We start from the raw sequence: 22315 nt of genomic DNA on the forward strand, positions 1-22315 counted from the left end.
TAAGGAACCTGAGAAACTCTACAAACGGAGCAATGAGCCAAGACCTTTTATGAAAGAAAGAGCCAGAGTTCATGGAAAGGACACTAAGAGGCACCTCTTCCACAACCACTAGGGACCACCACAGACCACCATGGAAGCCCCTCAGAGACCCTTCCCCAATTTTAGCATTCTTGTACAATGTATGAATTAGATTCCCTGGGAATAGCTGGGTACTTCTTGGAAATTACGTATTTCTTTATTTTATTGCATATAGGGAGTGTGCCTTTGTCCTCTCGTGTGTGCGGTAGGTGGAGCAATGCCGCATGCACCCAGCGCCGTACTAAAGAGAATGCCTGCTTCTTCATGCTACCCTGGTGTGAAGAGGCGTTCCCGATTTCGGTGACACCACCACCACAGGAGATCACACCTGCAGCAATCCAACAGCCTCAAGGTTTTGGGGACTCTTACACAAACAGATGCTTAAAAAACGTCAGACCAAGAACTTTTTTTTTTTTTTTTTTCCATAACAGGCCTAGTCTGCTGTATGTCTGGCACGAGGTACCCCAGCCAGGCCACACCGCCTGCAGAGGACTGCACCCGCCGGCCACAACCAAACGCTCGGGGCAACCGCCTGCAGCCGAGCGCCCCTCACACCGCACTGCGGGCTTCGCCGCACGGTCACGGCCAGGGCCGGTCCCGGGCCGCCGTTCGCGGGGCGGGGGGCGGGGAGGGCACGGCGGCCCTGCCCCGGCGGGGCCCGCAGCCTCCTCCCGCCGCGCCCAGCGCCGCCGCAGCCGTTAGCCCACGTGACCGCGAGCGGCTCGCGCGCGGCGGAGGCGCTGGCGGCCCGCCCCCCGCGGCAGGGAGGACAGGGTGAGCGGGCGGCGGCGGCGGGGGGAGCGACGGAAGCCGGGCGGGCTCAGAGCGCGGAGAGCCGGGGCGGGGAACGGGTGGCGGGGCGAGGAGAGGGAGGGGGGCACGGGGAGGAGGGAGCAGCGACGCGCGTGAGCACAGAGAGCGGGGGCGGGGGGAGGAAGCGGCACGTGCCGCCTGGGAGGCTCGGCCGCGAGCCCGCCCCCACCCAAGCTGGCGCCAGGCGCTCGGTGCCGCCCCTCCCCCCGCCCCCCGCGCGAGCCGCCGGCGGCCGTTGGGCGGGGCGGGGCGGGGGGGGGGCGTCTCTGTGGGGAGGGGCCCCGCGGGGCGGGCGGTCCGCAGCCCCGGGCATGGGGGGATCCTGGCCCGGCAGAGCCGCTCCCAGCTTGGGGCGAGGCGGCCTCGGGAGCCGCCCGGTGGGTGACGGTACTGGCAGCGGCGCTGGCGGAAGCGCGGCGTAATGACGAGCTCGGGGAGGGCGGGTATGGCTCGCCTGGGCGCTGACCCGCGGCCCGGTGGAGGCCGTGTCCCCCTCACCCGCTCGTAGGGCCCTGCCGTGCCGCCGCCGCGCTGCCGCTGTGTGACGTCGGGGTCCTCCCTTGTCCTCCTCTCCTGCAAATTACCGAGATACTAATTCCCAGGGGGAAGGGACTGGATTAAAAAGAAGTGGCAAGGCTAATGGTGTGGAGCACTGTTCTTCTCTGTAGTGTTCTTCCGGTCATGATTACGGGGAGAACTCGTGGCCACGCTGCGAGGCACAACTGAAGCAGTGTGAACGGCATTTGTGTGCGTAGGAGGGAACAGAGGCTTGAAACAAATGACACTGTGGTTGTGCTCACCGGTTCACTTGCATTTTATCTGCAACTGGGACTTCTGCTGTGCATTGTTTTTGGTCTTGGACTGGATGCAGTTTTTATTTAATGTATTTTCCTGCTTTATTTCTGTCATATATTTGTCCTGTGAGGACTATGGTTAATGGCAGTTCTCTAGTATCCTGGTGGATTGGCTGCCCTGTTACCCTACATCCTGGACACCTGAGAGACAAATTATTATTTTGGTCTTTAATGATATAACTCATCATAAAGTGGTTGCTTTTCCATGTCTGGTTCTTGTTCTTCACTCTGTTCTTAGTTTAGTGCTTCTCTGTGTAAAGGCCACAATGCTTGAAGCTGAAAAGATTCAGCCAGTTCCTAAACATATCTCAGTGGTGTTCTTAACGTTTTTAAGGAAAACAACTTTTTTTGAAAGTCAGTGGAAAATTTACATAGATAAAGTGCAGCTGAACACCAAGTAGACTCTAGCCTTGTAATACATTTTAATTAGCCAGTATTCCATTGTGATTTTTTTTTTTTTATCATATCATTGCTGTTCTGTTGAACTGGAATTGAGTGCACTGAGATACCAAAAAAGCAGAGAGGTGATATATGAAGCTGCTTTAGATAGATTTAGTCTCTCTAGCTAACTTTCTTGTACCAGCACATTTTTCTTCCTGAGAAGCATACATGTTCATTGTTCAGTTATTGACAGATAGAAATCTGTCAACAGAATATGCTTGAAAGACAAAGCCACTTGGGGATCTTCAGGTTAAATGAAGTAATTTCTCTGGAAGACTTTAGAATTATACCTAGTTTTTCAATATGCAGCTTTGTAACTGAATCCATGTGCATTTTGTAAAATTGTAACATTTTTAATTACTGTGATTGGGAGATTTCTAGGAGTCTTCAATTTCTTTTACTTTTAAAATTATGGATTCTTCTGTTTAACTTCTAATTTGTTACCAAAATAAATTTGCTCCTGGAATTGGTGGGGAGTAACTGTACACATGGTATAGTAGTGGGTGATATCAGATCCATGAGAATAATACTTGAATCATGCTGAACAGTAATTTTAAGATTCAAATGGTTTCACAGTCACAGTTGAAATTTTGTGTTGGGACCTTTGTAAGCTGACCAGTGTGCTACAGATTCCAGCTGTTTCTGGAACACCTGGATCCTTATGCTTATGGTTTAGTTGTGTTGTTTTGTTTATTCTTCAGACCTGAGAAATTTATATGGCAGTTGAAGTTGTCACAAATCCCAAACTCAAAATCAATATGGTGGCGAATGTTTATTACAGAGTACACTAGGTACGCTCTTCGAAAGTCCCACAGTGACCTCTAATGTTCGAGGATAAAACCTGAGTCGTTAAAATAAAGGAAGTTGTTTTTTGAAGGCACAATTTTGCGTATGAGTTTATACATTTAGTTTATTAATATGCCACAAACAGTAGATAGTAAGTGGTTGGTTCATCAGGTCTTACTGCTAGATTTCATGGCAATGTTATGTTGGGGAGTCAGTTCTAATTCCCCCCCCTGTTTTGAGCAAGTATGCACAAAGCCTTCTTTATGGTCGTTGTGGATGAACTAGTTATTTTTGTAAAGTACACTGAAAATGGAAAACACCTTTCAAATATTAAATACATTCTCTCTATTCTTTCTTTCGGAATTTCTTCATGCCATCATAAATATTGTCAGTTATAATTCTGCCCTTATACTCAATGTATACTTGCATACTTGAAAGACTTGTAGCTGAGAAGCTTGTTTCTTGTATATGCTTATTTGATTTTCCATTAGTCCAGAAGAAACTTCCCTGTTCTGTACTAAAACTTAATCCAAATGCAGAAACTTCTAGAGAGTTTGTTTCTGACAATATTCATGTTTTGAGTTGAATGCTGTTATTCTTCGGCCTCTTATATAACGTTAAGTATTCATATAACATTCAATATTTTGGTTAAAATGTAATATTCCCTTTTTTGTTGTTGTTTTTGCCTAAGTTTGAATCTGGGTAACCACAACTAACATCAAAGTTTCATGGTACTTGAAAGAATCCAGAGAGTTGACTAGATAAATGTGAAAATTAATTAAAAATCAAAGGTTATACTATTGTTTACTGTAAATATAATTCATGTATTTGGTGAGCTTGGAAGCAACACCTCATTTATGCAGTCTACTCAAGACCAAAACATAACAGCAGCTGTTAGTTGTTTGTAAAGGGCACTTCAAATCAATTTATAAAATTAACTTACTTTGCATGCATTGAATCTTTAAGCTGAAAGGCAGCACAGAACTTTCAGTTGCAAGAAGCTAAATACGTGTTATGTTGTTCACTTGTGTTCCAAAATGGATGTATTTAGTACTTTCTTTTATGTACAGTGTATGTTAATGATTATTAGTTTCTTTGAAGATACAGAAATGAGTAAAACCAATTATTTTATCTTTTCTGTTAGAACAGCTGGTACTCTGCCAGTCACTTGTGTGATAGTACTTGAAGACTTTGTGTTACATCTTAAGTTTAAATGCTCTGAAAAGATCCGATTTATAACAATTACTGATCTTTTTTGTATTGCAATACCCATAGAAAAATGATCGTATGGCTTAAGTGTGTAAAATAGAATCCCGACTAACTTCTCAGAACTGAGGGGTGTCTGATTACTCTCCATTCTGAACTAGTTGTTACTTTAATTACTGAGAGTAACTTTCATCTACAGTTGAATTTTCTTCCACTTTTGCTTTATATTTGAAGAGAGAAATATTTTGTTTGGAAATACAAGATTGTCCATGAGGGTAAAATTCGTGTCCTTGAGACACAAAATTAATTTGTAAGAATAAACAATGTGAATTTCTTGCTAGTTACAACCAACATGTGGACTGAGCCTTTGTGCATGAGATCAATCCCAGTGATGGGGTGTAATAATATTAGATTAAAAGAAGAATCTGTTCCACATTAAACTGATTTTTTTTTTTTCCCCAGTAATAATTCTGTGACAGATTAGGTTGCTGATTGTTGTGGTTTAAGCTTTTTTGTTTTGATGTGGTTTATAAGCTGAAAGTTCATTGTGTTGATCTATTTTTGTCTGTTTCTGGGAACTTCTATGTATGTTGTAATCTTCTCAGAGCTATAAAACTGGATTTTTATTGTTGCTTTTTTGTATTGTGGTATACTGGAAAAAAAATCTGCGTATTTCATAGTGATGGGAGCTATTACATGGAAATCATAATTGCTTTAATTCAAATTAAGGAATAAGAAAATGGTATATAATGGAGTTGAGGCTAACGAAATGCTGCTTTGTATTTGGAACAAGCAAAACATCAAGGTATCAGGACAAAATGACTAACCTAGGAGAAACAGAACAGCAGAGCATTATAGAGCATACATGTGACATACTGAAACTGTTGACTGGGTTAGGATTTGCTGCTTCAGTAATAACAACAGTCATTTCCATGATATGTGACATTTCCAAACTCACAATAGAGTGGTGATGTTTAATGACTGCGTGCCAGGGGGATACAGGGAGATTAATATGATGGAGGAATACTGTGAGGAAAACCTGTGTGTAGAGTATAAATACGTTAATGGAATAGCCATGTCACCACTATGGTGGAATAATACCAGGGTGGAGTTGTCTTTTTTGAAGGATAAATGAGGGCTCCTTCTGGAACTAGGCGGTGTTTTAAAATGAAAACTTAAATGGATGGATCTATTTTGATTATTTTTAACTGAAAACTTACATGGACTAATCTATTTTGATTTTTCTGTGGCATTCATCACCATCATATCTGTGTGCATCAGCCTGTACTTGGATAAATTTATATGTATTAAATTAGCCTACTGAAAAGTCTGTATATTTACACCATTACAAAAATCACTGTAATGTAAAAGTTCTTGAAATACACAACTAAATTGGGAAATGAGGGTCAGGTTGCATGGCAGTAGTTTGGTCTGGCCTAGTATCATGAAAGGTTGTAGAAAATGCACATGCTATAAAGATCACACAAATTCTGATACTGAGCAGCAACCTGTTCATCACAATTGTTAGACCAGGTATAACCTTGTCTTCAAGTTGTATCAGTCTGAAAACAAAAGCTTTTGTGCTCAATTTTATATTTCATAGGATGCAACAGAACTGGGATTATTCATGTGTTCTGGTATTTTCTGTTATGGAAGTCTTTCTTGTTTTCAAACCATATATGCCAGAATTCTAGTGTGATGCCACTGATTTATAGAAAAATGCATGTTGTGATTAATGAGGAGCTGGTTATTTCAATGGATTATGGAACTGTATATAGTATAGTTACTAATTTCTGAACTAGATCGAATAGATCATTTCAAGCTAACATAGCAGTCTTGGCTGGGTAGTTGTTTTCCATACAGGTTGTAATTCCCTCCTTCCTGTTCCCTCATACGCCTTCTTGTAGAAGCACATCAGGGGCTGTTTTATTTCCTTTGTGGAAGACTGCTAATGCCTTGTTTTTACAGCTATTTTTCCTATCATACTTCTGTGGGTAATTTTTAAGTACCTAGATTTGCAAATATATTGTAACCTGGGGCTTTCTGAATGTTACTTGATGATTTTCTGCAGGCTGTTTGATAAACAGTGTCTTCTAATGTGCAGGCAAGTGTAAGAAAAAATAAACATTTTACACATAGAGAGCTATCTAAATAACATCTCTGCTCCATATGTTGTAGTACCCACGAGAGGCTCATTATAATCCCTGGACCTTTTGTGCACCAAATACTTCAGTCCAGATAATGCTGTGCTCCATCTGCCTTAATCTCTGAGCTGCACAATGTGAAATTCTTAATGCTTTGACCTGCTATATACTAGCATTTTTGATCCTGGATTTTTCTTGTCCATGTTGCCATTTCAAACAAGTTTTCAAGGTTGCTGCTTTGAAGTTTTTCAGTTCTACTGATTTATTCTGTTTTTTCCCCTAAACCAAGTGCAATTTACAAATGCTGAGAAGTATATGCATCTCTAAATTATTTTTTCTGTGTTTTATGTGTTTGGTTTTGTTGTGCCATCTTTTAAGTGTTGTGATTTGTTGATCTTATTCAGGGTGTCACTGACTGGGCAGAGATCCAGAAATATGTGTTGGTTAAATTATTTTTTTTCAGCAAAGAACCTTCACTTGCTTCACTGACATGCATTTAAACTTGCTGTCAGCATAAAGTAGACACTGCACTGGATTTCAGAATTTCACTCTGGAAACGTGATGCTCTTAAAATCTACAGATATTTTAGAAATCTTTTGAATTTTACATACCAGGGAGTTCCATGCAGTATCATTAAACATTGATAACTCGCAGAGATCTTATTTTTAGGAAGCATTTGAACTGTTACTTACTGATTTATTACTTCAATGAATTTACAATTTTAAAATAGTATATATGATTACCATCTTTTTATGTTTATATCTTAGGAAATTATGTTGTGTCTTTCAAACTTGTTAGCATATCTTTATATACCTATGAAATAATTAGCTTCTTGCCCTTAACATTTTTGTTGAGTGTTGCTGTCCAACACTTCCTCAGATTCTATATGTTTAGATTTAAAGCTGTTGAAAAAGTTGACTATCTTGGAGGATATTCTTCTTTAAAAAATAATTAAAATGCAATTTAAAGGAGCATTAGAAGTAACTTTGTAACCTCAGATTCTAAAAATAAAGCAGATTAGAGTCTTGGAAATAGTAATTTCAACCTTGCTAAAATTTGTAATTCACTTTGAACATTGGAAATCAGCATTTGTATGTATAAATGACAAGCACACATAATGTTTTTATGCATTTTTTTATGAACCCATATATTAATTTGATATATGAAAACAGATTTTTGTTATAAATACATTCAGTATAATATTTCTATACTATAAATTTAAAATTAATATAAACTACAAAATTCCTATATTATAAATATAAAAATTATCTATAATGTAAAGAAAAATATATTAAATTGAAAGTTACAGCAATATTTCTTTCAGTAGTTTTCACAGATTTTTTTTTTTTTTACTATGTTTTCCAAGAAAATAGTTAATTAGAGCACATTGAGGTTATAAAATATGATCTCTAAGAGCAGAGTGTTATCTCCAGGAGTGATAGCTATCTAATGTTTTCTTTATTTTTAAACAAATACTCCAACCAGAAAATTACTGTGTTTTAAAAAAAATTGTAAGGATCTTTGTTGTGTCTACCCTTTACCACCCTAAATTCTTTTACAGTAAATGCTTATTATTACTTTTCTCCCTTATTTTCTCCTAAGACCACCTAAGTATAAGAAAAGAAAACATTGCACATTTTAATCAAACAGTATTTATCACTTGAGGATTATCCATTCACGTGCACGGTTACTGGCAGAAGATAGTGCTGCAAAGTGTCTTTTTGCTGCCTACATTTACGCTCTCCCCCTGTGACAGTGCAAGACAACTTGAAGCCCCTCTTACTGAAAGAGTGATGAGTAACCTTCCATTTACTGGCAGTTGGATGATGAACTATTGTGTCAACAGTTGCATGGCAACTCTGCCTGTGCGTGTATTTCCCCGATGGTAAATGCTTGTCTGTGCTTTTTGGAGGGGAAAGATTATGAAATAGACATGGCAAAGACATGCACACTGTTCAATGAGATACTGACATGTAGTAACTTCTTACCCTTGTGTTAAAAATATTTTGTTGTATGGAAGGACTTAAGCTTAAAGATGGATTTGTTTTTAAGTAGTTCTTCTCAAACTGTTTAAACTGTGGTGTGTGTATAGTTACAATCTTGGGAAGAAGGGCTTCTGCAGTAATCTACTTGCCTGCTCAGTTTGTGTCCTGGGGAAAAGCTGTCCTTTACTGTGAGAGGTGGGGGAGCAGGAAACTTTCAGAATGTAGCGAATGACTGGAAATGAAGGATTCATCTTGGTGTGGATGGAAGATAAAACCAGTGGTTTGATCATTTGCCTAGTAGAAGAAGGGAAGAAGGAAAGAAAGAAAAAAAAAATTTCAGAGCAAATAGAGAAGTCCTTCAGCACAACAACTGTTGTTGGCTTTGGTGGCTTTGCAAATCAATTGCTTGTAGGGGTGCTGTTGGTGTTTTTCCCCTCTTCTTTATTCATACTGTGCCTTGTAATACTGCATGTGTCCAAACCCACAAAAGTAGGACCTGAACTCCCAGCTTTGTCCACAGCTGTTTAATACTCCCGGTGTGGCCTTGACCAAGTGATGTACTGAGAATGTAGCATTTTGTCTTAACTGTTTTAACCTGGCTGCTAGAATCTGTGTCACTATTAATTAGCTTGTAGTTCTAGGAGCATATGGTTGTTCTCCTGTGGATTGCCTGACCAATTGCTTTTCTTCGGATACTAGATTTTTCTGTAGATACCAGCATGGGGCTTTTTCAAGAAGTTTGTAATAAGATCTATCAGTGGATCTAATAGAAGGGATGGGGTGAACATTCATGCTTCATTATTAATAAAAAATAGGTTTGACTATGAGAAATTTAAAGAGTAAGTTTGTCTGATTTCTTAAAATTTTTAAAAAAATTTCCAAAATCAGTCATATTGTGATACATGTCAGGCAATGTCTTTCAGCTCAAAGAGTGACTGTAGGGAACATGGTGGACATGTTTGTGGGCAAGGTCTCAAAATTGTATTTTGGGGCTGATACTGCTGTTAGAGTGGAGGAGATCTGAGATATGCCAGACCTCATAGCAGAGGAGTAGAATTCTAGCCAGAAAACTTCAGAGGCAAAGTTCAGAATCAGTAGGTTGAGAGAAGGGTATTAAGGTTTATGAAATGGTATATTTTTAAATAGTAGACAAAACCCTCATTTTTAGAGATTCTGTTTTTATGTGGAATAATTCTAAAGGTAAATCTGCTGATTGAGGTAATAGGCTCTTTTGGTGGATTGATTCTAGTAACAAGTTTTTAAATGATAAGCTGAAAGTAAAGCATTTTAACATTTGTCTTGAATTGATGAGGTTTTTATTGTTTCACAACCTATTTAAAATTCTTCATGAAAGCTGTTGATGCAAATAGAAAATGTTTTCATGAAATGTGCAGAAAGAACATATAATCAAATTACAAGCATTAAGTACCTTTAGACTTTTTACTAGTTAAACTTATGAGCAAGAGTTATAGATGGTGGTGAAGTATTTCCATTTAGAAAAAAAAAAGATTTAAAAAAGTCTGAAGGTGAATGTCAAAAGTAATAGAAAAGATGTTCCTGTCTTTTAGAAGACAGATCTTGTCATTGCAAAGATATTAGTATCTATAAAGAATTTTAGTGAAGAATATGCTGATGGGTTACTTTGTAGACCCAGCTTTCCTCTCTTAAAGCGTAATGCTTTATGGAATTGAGAAACTATATCTGTTGCAGAAATATTGCTTTGAGTACTGTTTAATCAGTGATCTGAATTTGTATTTTGCATACAAATAATCACTTCCATATTTCTGAAAATGCAACACAGAAAAAATGATTATATAGTGAAATTCTAAATATGCTGTTTGTGAAAGGATTGAATGAAACTGCATGTATCTATGTTTTGCATTACTTTGGTTGAAAAATAATTCTGTGTTCTTGAATATAGTCACACGCTGAAAGACTCAAAAGTTCAAGTCACAGTCTGTTTTCTCCTTCTTTTACTATCTGTCAGAGTTAGGATGTGATAGAGGGAGCAGGGACTCCACAAACTGATCTTGTGTGGGGTCTACCAGGGATTCATTAGGTGGAAACAACAATGTAAATTGTATTTGCCAAAGGTGAAGGGCAGCATTTCTTATAATGAAACTGCGGTTACGTAAAGTAGTCTTGTACCTTTGCAGCAGTACCTGGATATTCAGCTTGCTTTTCAGAGGTATAACTAATACAATCAAATGATTTGTGTTTCAGTTTACTTTGTAGGTATTTTTAAAGAATGTTCAGGGCTAAATAAACAGATGGGATATAGCATAATAAATGGTGAGTTGGAGTGGTATAGTCCCATGTATCATTACTTAGGTGCTCAGTCTGCCAATACGCTTTTAACTTTCTGATGTAGTAGTGGACAAGGAGTCAGTGTGTTACTGTGTGTCCCTGTGATATGCATGACGATTTGAATTGATTTTACATGTTTGCAGTTACCACAAGTGTGGAAATGATGCATTTGTGCATTTTTACTTGTGAAAATATTTAATAAAGAAATTGTAATGTGCTGCAAATAGTCAGCTTTTCCTTACATAACACAGTCTGTCTTTGGGGATCACAAATTAATAATTATCAGTGTACGGAGAGAAAATTATTTACATAATTTTCATTGTAAACTCCAACTGAATGGTCTGTAATTGGTTATTTCAATCTAGTTGATTTTTTTTTTTAAAGAAACACATAATTAGATTTTGTCTGGTTACATCAGTTTGCTTCTTGCTTATCTGAACTGTTATTGAGTCATTTTTATCAAGTACTTCTGCTAGCACAGGATCACAAGAAGTGGTCACATTAGCTAAAGGGTAAATGTCAAGTATCAAGCTCTCTTCTGTAGAGTAGAGTTTTAAATTCTGATGAAGATTTCTGTTCTTTTTCATTCTCATGTGCACATTCCTTTTTTTTCACTGTAGATATTGGGAGAACCTAACAGATAATATAATTAATTTATTCCTGTTGAATTACTGCAATGTTGTTGTTACTTAAAATTTGTTTTATAACTTTTTTTTCTATTCGTATTTTTCAGATTATGGCACAGGCTCAAGGTTTGGGGAAGAGATACATTAAAGCCTTTTTTAAAGGTTTCTTTGTTGCTGTTCCCGTAACGGTGACTTTCTTGGATAGAGTTGCCTGTGTAGCAAGGGTGGAAGGAGCATCAATGCAGGTATTGCTGGAAATATCTTTTGTCTGTCAGGAAATTAAAAAGTCACTGTCCACTGACAATAGTAAGGTGGAAAAAAATCTTTTTCTCAATTGTTACTAAATGATCACATTGTAGTATGGAACAGTTTAATTTTGACTTTGCTAAACAAATACTTTTATGATGTAAAAAGAAAAGCTTTTGAGAACAAAACTTGCCAAAATTCTGTCTCAGTAAAAGGAAAATATATAAATGAGTAGTGATAAAGAGGTTTTTTTTTATATATATCTTCCTAGTCATTTAGAAATAAAGATTTGTTTTTTGAGCACCTTTTGTCTCTTGGGTTTGAATTGATGATTCACAAAGAGGTTTTATTAATTTTTACTAGCTGTATTATAGTAATTGCAAGGCAAAACCAGTTCTTGCTATACTTGCTCTTACTAATGAACAAGTATTGCACCATTTCAGTGAAGAATACTGAAAATGGTATGAATATAATATTAATACCTGTGCTTATCAGGACTCAAGTATCAGTTCACTGTTTTTACTTTGGTTATACTGAATACGGTGTAAGCAGATAAATATAAATAGGCTGTGTAACATTTAGAAGCTAAATAAATACTCATGATAGTGAAGAGCTACTTTGTTTCCTCTCTTACTGGGGCTTGAAAAATGTATGTTGTAATGTAGTTAGCCTATTTTTGTATGGTTACTTTGCATTTTAAGTCATATGCACTGTGTATTGCTGTACATCACCACTGAAAACTATAATTTATCTTGTTCCAATGTTGCAACATTCCCGTTAACAAAGCTAAGGATTTGATTCTCGAAGCCAAGCCCTCTTTTCTGATTATCTGAGTAAGCTCAGAACCTTCAAGAGAGGTTTCACAGCAATCAAGACCAGCTGCTGGAGTTTGAATTGTGCAGCATTCATGCAGTCAAAACCTGGGCTAGAACCTGGGCTTGCCTGATTTGTGTTTAATGCTATAAAAAGCATGAGGTGAGGAGGAGCGAATAGCAAGGTGGCATTGTGCCTTTTGTGTCAGTCTGTAGTCTGGTGTTTAACCTCTGTGAAGAAACCTCAGCTGGTCTAGAAGGCTCTCACCTCAAGAACAGGGACCAAAGTAAAATCATCATACTCCAGTAATTCTACAATCCAAGACCAGAAGTTAGAGGTGTAACATAAGTTATGTTTTCCCTTTTCATTAGTGTTATTCTGAATATCATTGATGACCAGTCAAAAGTAGGAGAATCTCAGGGTTTACAGTTGCAGAGCCAAAAATTAGCTCTCAAAAGGAGGAGAGGAGTGGAAAACTGGGAAAAACAGCTTCATTCTCTTTTTACTATCTTCAGACAGGAGAAATTGAAATATACCACAGCATCGAGTTAAGTACAAAATCAGCCAGATGAATACAACTCCCCCATTTTCCATCTCCCCATTTTTGCTTCTGTTGGGATCTAGAGCCATATGCAGCATTCAAGATGCAGATGTATCTTGGATTTTATGGTTTTGGTGGTTTTTTGAGGGTGTTGGTTGGCTAGTTTTGTTGTGTTGTTTTTTTCCTTGTTCTTACTAGTGAGCATAACCTGAGCATTTAATTTTTGAGGGTTGTTTTTTTACCATGCCACATTGCCTTTCATTGTTTGGTCTCTTCTGTCTCTGACATAATGTTCTGTTTGACATCCATTCTTGTTTTGATAGTTTTATCTCAGTAGCTGGAAAGAAATTTTCTAGGTCTCCCTACTTCACAAGTCTGTTGAGCCCCTCTGGTCAAGACCTCAGTTTTCTGTTTCCTTTGAAGTTAAAGTCTCAAGTGTTAGGGAGTGCTCTGGTATTGTTCTGGCGTGTTGCTTCTGTACTCACTTGAAGGACATATAGTTAACTGTGGCTTATCCATGGAAGATTTGAAAAACACTACAGTTATTTGCTGAGATTTATTCAACCTGACAAAGAAGGATATGTGTTCTTCGTAGTGGCTAGGGAAAGCAATATATATTCACTGGGTGATTAAAATCTAAGCTTTTCCGCTGATATGTCTGTTGATTAAACATTCCCTCTGTTGATTGAAGTATGTGTAGCTTGAAAGCTGACACTTCTAATTTCACTGACATCGCAGTGTCTGTAAAATTATCTCTCTGGTTTTATTCTGGACTGTAGCACTGAAATAGAAGGTTTTTTTAAACTTCTGTGCATATGGATATTTTTCAGACTACAAAAAAAAAACTTCCTAGTGCTTTTAATAAGATACTAATTTCCTTGCCAAGATTTATTAGACGCCTAACTAAGTCTAATAAGGACATAAGGAATGTATCCCTCTCTCTTGCACAGTAGGCTGAAAGAGTACTGGTCATTGTGTTGCGATTCTGTCTATTTGCTCTGTTCTCTGAAGAGTGATCTATGTTGAATGGATCTGAAAGCTATGGGTATGAGGGAGAGTGTAGTTCAGTCAGCATGTAGTCATGTATCCATCAGTCGCATGCTTCCAGTGATATCTTATTGTCTCAATTTGAAGATATCATGGTATGATTCCCAATAATTTGTAATAGACCTCTAAAATGTCTAGCTGGCTTTGTGTACTCATCATTGTGGCTCCTGCTGAGCCTGAAATTAAAAGTTCTGACAAGAAGCAAGGAATAAATATCTCTGTGTCATGCTCGCTCTCCTACTCTCGTTCTCTCTTCCACGGTCTCTCCCTTCTCACTTTCTGCTTTTGTTTTGGACCAGCCTTACTGCTGCTTCATAGTTACTGACGATGGTAATACTTTTTGACACCCTGGCAAGCATGCTGAATAAAGGTTCTAATGAAAATACAAATTTTCTGATTTATTCCAAATCAATTACGACAGACTTCATGCATTTCATTGTCTCAAGCTGATCTTGTGTTTCTACAGTGCTTTCAGCCACCTGTCATAATTTTTTCACTTGCGCTGACTTCAGTATATATGAGTATTAACTCTAACCTATAGGGAATAACTGTGAAGTATTGTAGTTTATAATTTTAACATTTTAAAATTGTTTCATTACCTTCTTTCTTCTTTCCAAAATTACTGTGTGGTTTTTTTTTTTAATTCTCACATGAGGTGATTTTGTTGCTTAGGATTTTACAGACTAATGTGCTCATCTAGCATTTTGTTAATAGTGGGTTTCACGTGAGTTGTAATCTGTTTACAACACTGAATGTAAGTGACACAACTGCTAATATGATTTCTAATTGGCTGTTGTGAATTTCTTGAGATTCTTTTTCTAATGCTAGTTGTGTACTTTAAAATGTTTGTTATCATATGGACATCTTGATATCCAGTTATGTTTTCTTCTATTGAGTTTCATTGCTTGTCTGGTATTACGAACTCTTCATACATAATGATGTGGAAAAGGGAATCCCCCATGGATATATACATTTGTAAATTCATTAAATCAAATGGACTGTTTTCAAGTGAGATGGAAGATGGGAGCATATGTGCAATTTGATATGCAAGTTCTATTGCAAACAGCTCAATACCAAGGATTATAGCAAGTGGCCTGACCAGCGATCTCTGACGAAGCACGCTTGTTTTGGCAGCAAACATTATTGAATGTTCTATTCCATTATGTATAATAGTAGTTGTAATTATTCTGTGGCAGTTTCTCCTAACTTTATTATTAGGATTACTGTACCTAAGCCTGTGAGCTCAAGTGAATATTCTTTCTGTTCCCCAAGCTATAAGCAAATAAGTGTGACCTTCTGGTATTCACTAGCAGCAGCATAACAACTATCAAGTTAATCATTATTTATAGTAAAAGGGCATGTTTTTACCCTCCTACTTATGGAACCTTGTGTCCTGTGAGGCTTCATCGTATGGCTGGGGATCTCAATTTGCATGCTTTTAGCATTAGATTAGTTAGTAATTGGAAAGAGTGAATGTTTTGTGACTTCTGCACCACAGTTCTAAATTAAGACCTATGTGTCTCATTTGTAGCAGGCTATTATGCCAAGAACTTGGGCAAACAACGCTTCAAGCTAGAGGAAGGAAGAAGCCCCTGTATTGTTTTGTTTCTGATAAAGAGCCCTTGTGAGCTTATTGTTGACTACTTTTTCAGAAGCTATGTTTTTGTTTTGCTAGACCTGAGACTTTATCACTAGTAAAAATGTCATGGGGAATAAGTTGTCTCTGAACACAGTGCACTAAATTCTTTCTATACTTTTTGTTGTGGAATCACAATGTATGTTATTGCTGAAGGATTTAGAGGATTTTTTTTTTTTTTTTAATGGAATAATGTAATTGTTGATGTAGAATGAAAGTTGTCTCATTCTAGTTTTCCTTACATTTGTTCTACCAAAATAGTATTTTTGTCTGTGCATTTTGAGTATGTCAGGTTGTTTTGTGGGAAAGAAAAAAAAATATTGTCATATTTCTCTCAAACAATTCTAATATGTAATGAGTTGGATAACCACTGTCAAAACCACATGAGCAATGTATTGTTAAAAATAGCCAGCAATGTGGTACTACATTTAGAGTGCTTTAAGTTAAAAAGATTATGCAATATCTAAATTTATTTAAACTCTAAAACATTTCCTTTGTTTAAATACAGGTAACAGTACGAGTCAACTGGGATAATGCAACTAGGGCAGTACTGTAACTACTTGATGTATTTCTCTGTAAGATGAAGTTGGTATAGATTTTGTTGAGAGGAAGTGTTTGGAACACTCTTGTAAATCTTTTCTAAATATCAGCTGTGAAATACATTGTCTTTTGGAGCAGTGGGTTTAAAATTTCCATTTGTTTTGACCTTCTCTTCCAGCCTTCTAAGGTAGATACTTTTGAGTACCAAGCAGTTTACTTTGTCAGAATATACCATATGTATGATTCCTGCTTTGTAAGATCGGCCTCTTTGCTTTGTATTTAGTACCATTGTTAGCTTCTGACCCATATGTGCCTGCATTTGGTAAAACAAGTATGACTCTGAATTGTTTGTGAATTTGTATGTAAAGATACTATTAGTGGAAGACGCTATGAAGGTAGAAAATAATTCTGCAAAAATCCTGATTAAAAAAATAATAATCAAATATCTGCTAATTAGCTCATGTTTTTAAAATTTATCTGGCTCTTGCAGTGACTAGTCTCTAGTAGATAAAATAGCAATGAGTGTTAATATACTTATAGCTTAGACTTGGACTGTATCTCTGTGGATGTTAAGGTGATCTTTGATCTGCAGACTTGCTTGACTAGAAATTTGCCCTGTAGTAACTAGCCTTGTTCGCTGTTTAACTAAACAAATCGTGTTATTTCCCCCCCTCGCACCCCTGTCATATTTATTCTTTTGACCTATCATATTGCTTACAGTTCATGTGAATTATACCTACTCAGGACCCCAGCACATTGGTACTTCTTGCACATTGAAAAGCTAGTTTTCACAAGTCCCATTGGTCTTTATCAACCAGTCTGGTTAGCAAAGAAAAGATGAATGAGGAAACTGTAGTAATGAGAAATCAGCACTTTTAAATCACTTCTGAAGTTAAAAATAAATACTAAGTATCCATCCTGGTTTGGGAGCATAGTTTTATTGACTAAAAATACAATGATATTTAACACTGTGTAATTGTGTTCAGAGCAGTTAATTTCAGTCCTGCACTCCAGTTGGTTTGCTCATCAAAGGTACATTCAGTCTGGGGAGGGTAATCTCAGCAGTGAAAGTCTGGTGGTGCATGTGGAGGGCCATGTTGGACTGTAACGTGAACGCTGAAAACCTCTTCTACAAAAAAAAAAATCAAATTTTAGCAAATATTGCAGCTATCATACCTATAAATGAGGGCTGACTAGTGTCAATGCTCTGCTTTATTACATATGTCACCTAAGTCCAGAGTTTAAATTACAGGTCATCTGCTGGCCAATTTGGAGATACCATAATTGTATCTGAAGAGTCTGAAAGAGCTTGTTGAGAAATAAGCTATCAAAAGACTAGCCTGGATTACTCTTAAATACTTTGTCAGGTAAAAAGAGTATTTGTATTGAAATAACTCCTGCAGAAATCTATGAGGATACTATTGTGATGGGCTACTTCCTTCCTTTGCTGTTTCTGATGGCTTAACTCAGAGCCAGCATTGATCAGGTACCCTGATTTGTACCATGTCACACAAAATAATTATGTATGGTTCTATGTACCTCCTAATACTCTGTACTAATTAATTACTTGGATATTTTAATGTTGAGGTTAGTGAACAGTCTCATTTCACTGTATGGTTCTGTGAGAGTTCAAGCTTCTTTGTATCCTGGTATGGAAGCCCCACATTTACTGGCAGTGGCAGTATATTCTGTAGGTTAGGGTTTGTTTTCTCCCTTTGCAAAGGGTACTGAAATTAGTATTGTTACAAGTTTGTATTTCATTTTTAGTGTGTTATGCTTGTATAAGTAGTAAGATGCTTGTGGAAAATTTACTTTTTCTGGGAATTAGTGTTCTTGGTTCTCCTTCATTTTTAATATTAAATGATATGCAGTGAAGGCAATCACTTTTTTTCATCAGGCTTGTCATAAGTATGTATCCTGTGTAATTTAATTTGCATGCAGTAGTACATTGAAAGATGTGAACTACAGTTTGTCATAAATTAATGATGTGTAACATGACATTTAATAAAGAAACATATTTCCCAGAATACAAGAGATTCTTGGTCCTCTTATAGTAAGTGGGTACATTGTTACTGATTTTAATGGTTTTCACCTGTTGAGGGAATGAGAGTTAGGTGGAAGATTAATAGAGGAAATGTAGATCTAAAGCTGTTTTTTTTTTTTTTTTTTTTTTGTCCCCCTTCCCCTCTCAGCCTTCTTTGAATCCTGGGGGAAGACAAGCATCTGATGTAGTGCTCTTGAACCAGTGGAGCATTCGAAATTATGATGTACAACGTGGGGACATTGTGTCATTGGTGTAAGTAATTTTGCATACGTTTCAATACGTGCTTATATAAATGTTGATCTCTCAGTATTTCATATTTAATCTAGAATACTGTAAGTATATATATGAATAAGGAACATAAAAATTTTAACAATGCATTATTGTTATTCCTAGAATCAGTTTTCAAAACTCAGATGTTCAAAGAATGCATTACCAAGTTTTTACTTGAAAGGAATGCAGTGTAAGATGTTATGTGATACAGGATATATGTGTACCAAAACTGCCAAGAAAAAAGAGCTGTGAGATAAAGAGAGAAAATAGATAAAGCGTTATGTGGCTATGCAATCATATTTGTGAGAAAAATAGTGTTTCTTTACCAATTAATATTAACTTTTGTTTTCCCCTGGAGAAATATGGCTACTGACTAAATTTTTAAATAAGATCACAAGAATTCAGCTGTCTCTATAAAGGACAAATGTAGCAAAAAAAAAAAAAAAAAAAAAGTTTTACAAATATAATGGGGAGGTCTATGTATCAAGCCAAAAGGTGGCAGTGTTTCACTGTTGGAAATATTCGAGACCAGCAGAGGACAGAAACTCCATTTTAGCCTTAATGTAATATAGAAATGGAATGTCAAAATGTGTATAACTGACACAATGATATAATACATACTCGTACTACATGCTTGGATAGTTTAATCTTAAGTTTTACTTTCGTAAGTGAAACGCACAATACGTAAATTGTAACAGAACTGTCTGGAAGCTATGTTGTCTGGCTTCCTTTTTGTCATATCTCTCTTCTAATTGTCCTGTGTTTTTCTCTACCTCTTCACTGTAGTGGTAATTTGTATTACCTGTACAGTTTTCACTACCAGCTCTTAAAGCAAACTTTCTTATGTAGTCTTCTTTTGTTAGAAACTTAAAATTTACTTTATGGTCTGTCTTACTGTCTGGCATGTAAGATTTTCTGTAAATGGTCTAGCTACAAATATGAATTTATTCATGTTTGCAACACCTGATATTGCAAAATGACTCCAATTTCAGGTCACTTAATCACTGCTTGTAAAATCTGATTCTGCCTGTGTGCATCCCTCTGCCCAAGTCATGCTCTGGTGACTGTTAAAACAGTGAATGTAACTGATTAGTAATTAATAGACTGAACAGAAGGTGAGCATGTCTGATCAGAAAACAGTATGAATAGTTTAATTCTTATTATACTTCTTGAAGGTTTGTGGTACCATCTGCATTAATTGCTTTCACTTTGCTGTTTGTTTGGGCACGATAGCTAATATTTTAGATGCTGTTGGTTTTTTGTATGTTTTGAAAATTTTGCCTGTTACTGGTGGAGCTTATGTACACCCACATGGAAGAAGTCATGTTGTATTTATGCACTGTATTAAGGTTTTTCTTAATCTTTGGGGAAGTACACTGAATAATCAGACTAGAGAATTCAAAAAGTGCTTTAAGAACAATACAAAGGAAGTTAATGGAAAAATTAATCAGTTGAATAGTTTTTATATGAAAATATCGAAGGATATTTTATATATCGGTAACAACTTTTAAGTTGTTAAGTACTTCATGATATGGGTTCATTAGAAGCAGCTTTGGCCTACTAGCTTATTGTGATGTAAAGTTTTTAATTGTGTTGTAAAGACTTGCAGGATATAGTGTCTAGATGTGATTTTGTATCCATGTGAGTTGTTTGAGACGACTTTTGGTACATGAAACTTTAATTGTGTAAAAGGTTAACATTTTTATCCTTTTCATTTCAATGGTTTACCTATGATTTCTATAACTCACTAGTGAATAGATATCCTATGTATACACATGAATTTTACTTGGTGGCCCTCAGAGGATTTGGCTGATTGAGGTGAGGCATGAACAGGGAAAATCAGTCTCCCATCAGCTGCTGCTTTTTCTGTTCCTGTCAGAAATTCAGATAAGAAAGTACTGGTCTGACTGAGATAGGCAGATGGATATGTAAACCTTCTTTCATATCCTACTTTGATTAACATTTATCCACTGTCTCCTCTTTGCTGAGTCATAGTAGAAAATAGCTATGAGGTTGTGGGAGGGTGGTGTTTTGCAGAGCAAGAGCTGAGGTCAGATATTCCTTCATGGCAGTTTGACCAGGGCCATCCAAGCTCTTTTCTTTCTTCATACCATCAGAAATACTGTGCCATTCTGGATGGATGCTGTTTCTATCATAGTTCTTAAAAAGGATTGTTGAGATCCCATCTGGCAAAGTCCAGTTGGCCAACAGCCAAACCTTGGAGCAAAGAGATGAGTTAGTCTTGGTAGCCCTGGATGCCCCAAGAGAGGATCAATCAGCCTGTGATTATGCTTGTGATACTGCTTGCAGATCCAAAAGTTTTTCCTCTCTCATCTAATCTAGTTCTTGACAAACACATATATGTATTTGATATTTGCTGACTTTGATTACAACTGAGTGCCCTGTCCCCAGGCACTTGGTGGTGTTTATGTGTTGTTAAGGTATTAAATGAAGACTGCATGTTTATGGAAACGTGTAATGTGTCTCTGTCATCCCTGTCTCTGCATCTGATGTAGATGTAACTATGCATCACAACCACAACTGTGAAATTAGCCACTCTGTGTGCACACATGTGCATATACCTGGTTTTAGACATGACATTTAAATGGCATCAGTCCTTCGAAGTATGATATTAGTCAGATAAAACCAATGGAGTGAATAAGTTGGTAGCAAAGAACAATTTGTTTACTGCAGTTTAGTGTTTTACAAATAGTTAAATCTTACCTCGGCTTTTTAGAAGATGTTTTCAGTTAACTTTTTCCTTTTAGCTCAAATTCATGTTTATTGGTACCAGAATTGAGAGACCTCAGTGTTAGATATTACAAATTTTGAACTCACAATTGAGAACTAAGGGAAATTAATATCATCCTTAATTTGATCACTTGCTTGAGTGCTTAATTTAGATACTGCTATATTACTGGGACTTAATAAATTAAAAAATCAAAACAGGAATATTTTTTCAATACATTAAATAATTTCAATTATTATATGTTCCTGAATAGTAATTTTGCATCTCTTAATAGACTTCTTTTTGCACATTTTAATTTTCTTTGTTTTGGAAATGCATTTATTTCTCTTCAAAGAGAGAACATAGTCATGTGGCACATAGGGTCATCTTTAAAAGATAAATTCATGCATATTTTTGCCATGCAGACCTTGGTCTTTCAATAACTTTTGTGGTGAAGAACGCATCTTCTTTTGTAAGAGCTCTGCTGTGGTAGATACCAACAGTTATGTAGAGCTTTATCAGGTGTTGCAGAATGAGTTATAAGGTGAGTAGCCTTGTCCCAGCTGGTTTTACTCTGTACAGTTTGTGTGCCAACAGCATTGTAGCTGTAGCCGTGTGCATCACAGTATGGGCTGTACAGCTCATGCAGGTCCTTGGGAATATATGCTGCAACTCCACTACCTGGTACTAATGGAGATAGTGTTCTCCTATTGCATATTAATGGACATTTTTGCCAACTTACCTATAGGTAATTTGGTTTCTACTGTGTACAAATCCAGGCACTGTTATAAAAAGATGTTGCCAAAGAGTGATTTATAGCTCTAGAATTCATTTTTCTTGTCTCCACTGAAAACCTTATCCTGATTGTGAAATTGTGCCCTCTTTTTATTCCAAAATTTGTCTCAATGTAGAAAAAAATCGTTCGAACATGTAGAAGATTGCAAAATCAGCATGTGGATGTAGAATAGGTGTTCAATATGACAAAATTTAAGTAAGCCTTTGAAATGAAGACACAACAGTATTAATTCAGACATTTAAAATGTTTTTTAGATAAAACAAGGTTTGGAAACTGTCTTGTTCTTTACTTGGTTAATAGATTTTTAACAGAGGCTTTAACAATGACTGCAGTGTAAATAGGGTTGTTAGATTTTGAATGATGAAATTTCAAGGTTGTAAATATTCACAGATTCTAATTTTAGCCTTTGGAGGT

General features: G+C 37.0%; 1 protein-coding gene across 7 annotated transcripts in view; it reads left to right on the forward strand.

The window, feature by feature from the left end:
- The first annotated feature begins 793 nt into the window (after positions 1-793).
- Positions 794-22315, forward strand: part of IMMP2L (inner mitochondrial membrane peptidase subunit 2) — a 487583-nt gene continuing 466061 nt past the window's right edge. For all 7 annotated transcript variants that reach the window (XM_074870290.1, XM_074870291.1, XM_074870292.1 and 4 more), the window contains exons 1-3: positions 794-852; positions 11348-11485; positions 18256-18359. In XM_074870290.1, coding sequence (XP_074726391.1) covers positions 11351-11485; positions 18256-18359 — 239 coding nt within the window. In that variant the 5' untranslated portion in view covers positions 794-852; positions 11348-11350. The remainder of the gene's footprint in view (positions 853-11347; positions 11486-18255; positions 18360-22315) is intronic.

The sequence above is a fragment of the Strix uralensis genome, chromosome 5 (genome assembly GCF_047716275.1).
Source record: "Strix uralensis isolate ZFMK-TIS-50842 chromosome 5, bStrUra1, whole genome shotgun sequence".
In the NCBI taxonomy this organism is placed as follows: domain Eukaryota; kingdom Metazoa; phylum Chordata; class Aves; order Strigiformes; family Strigidae; genus Strix; species Strix uralensis.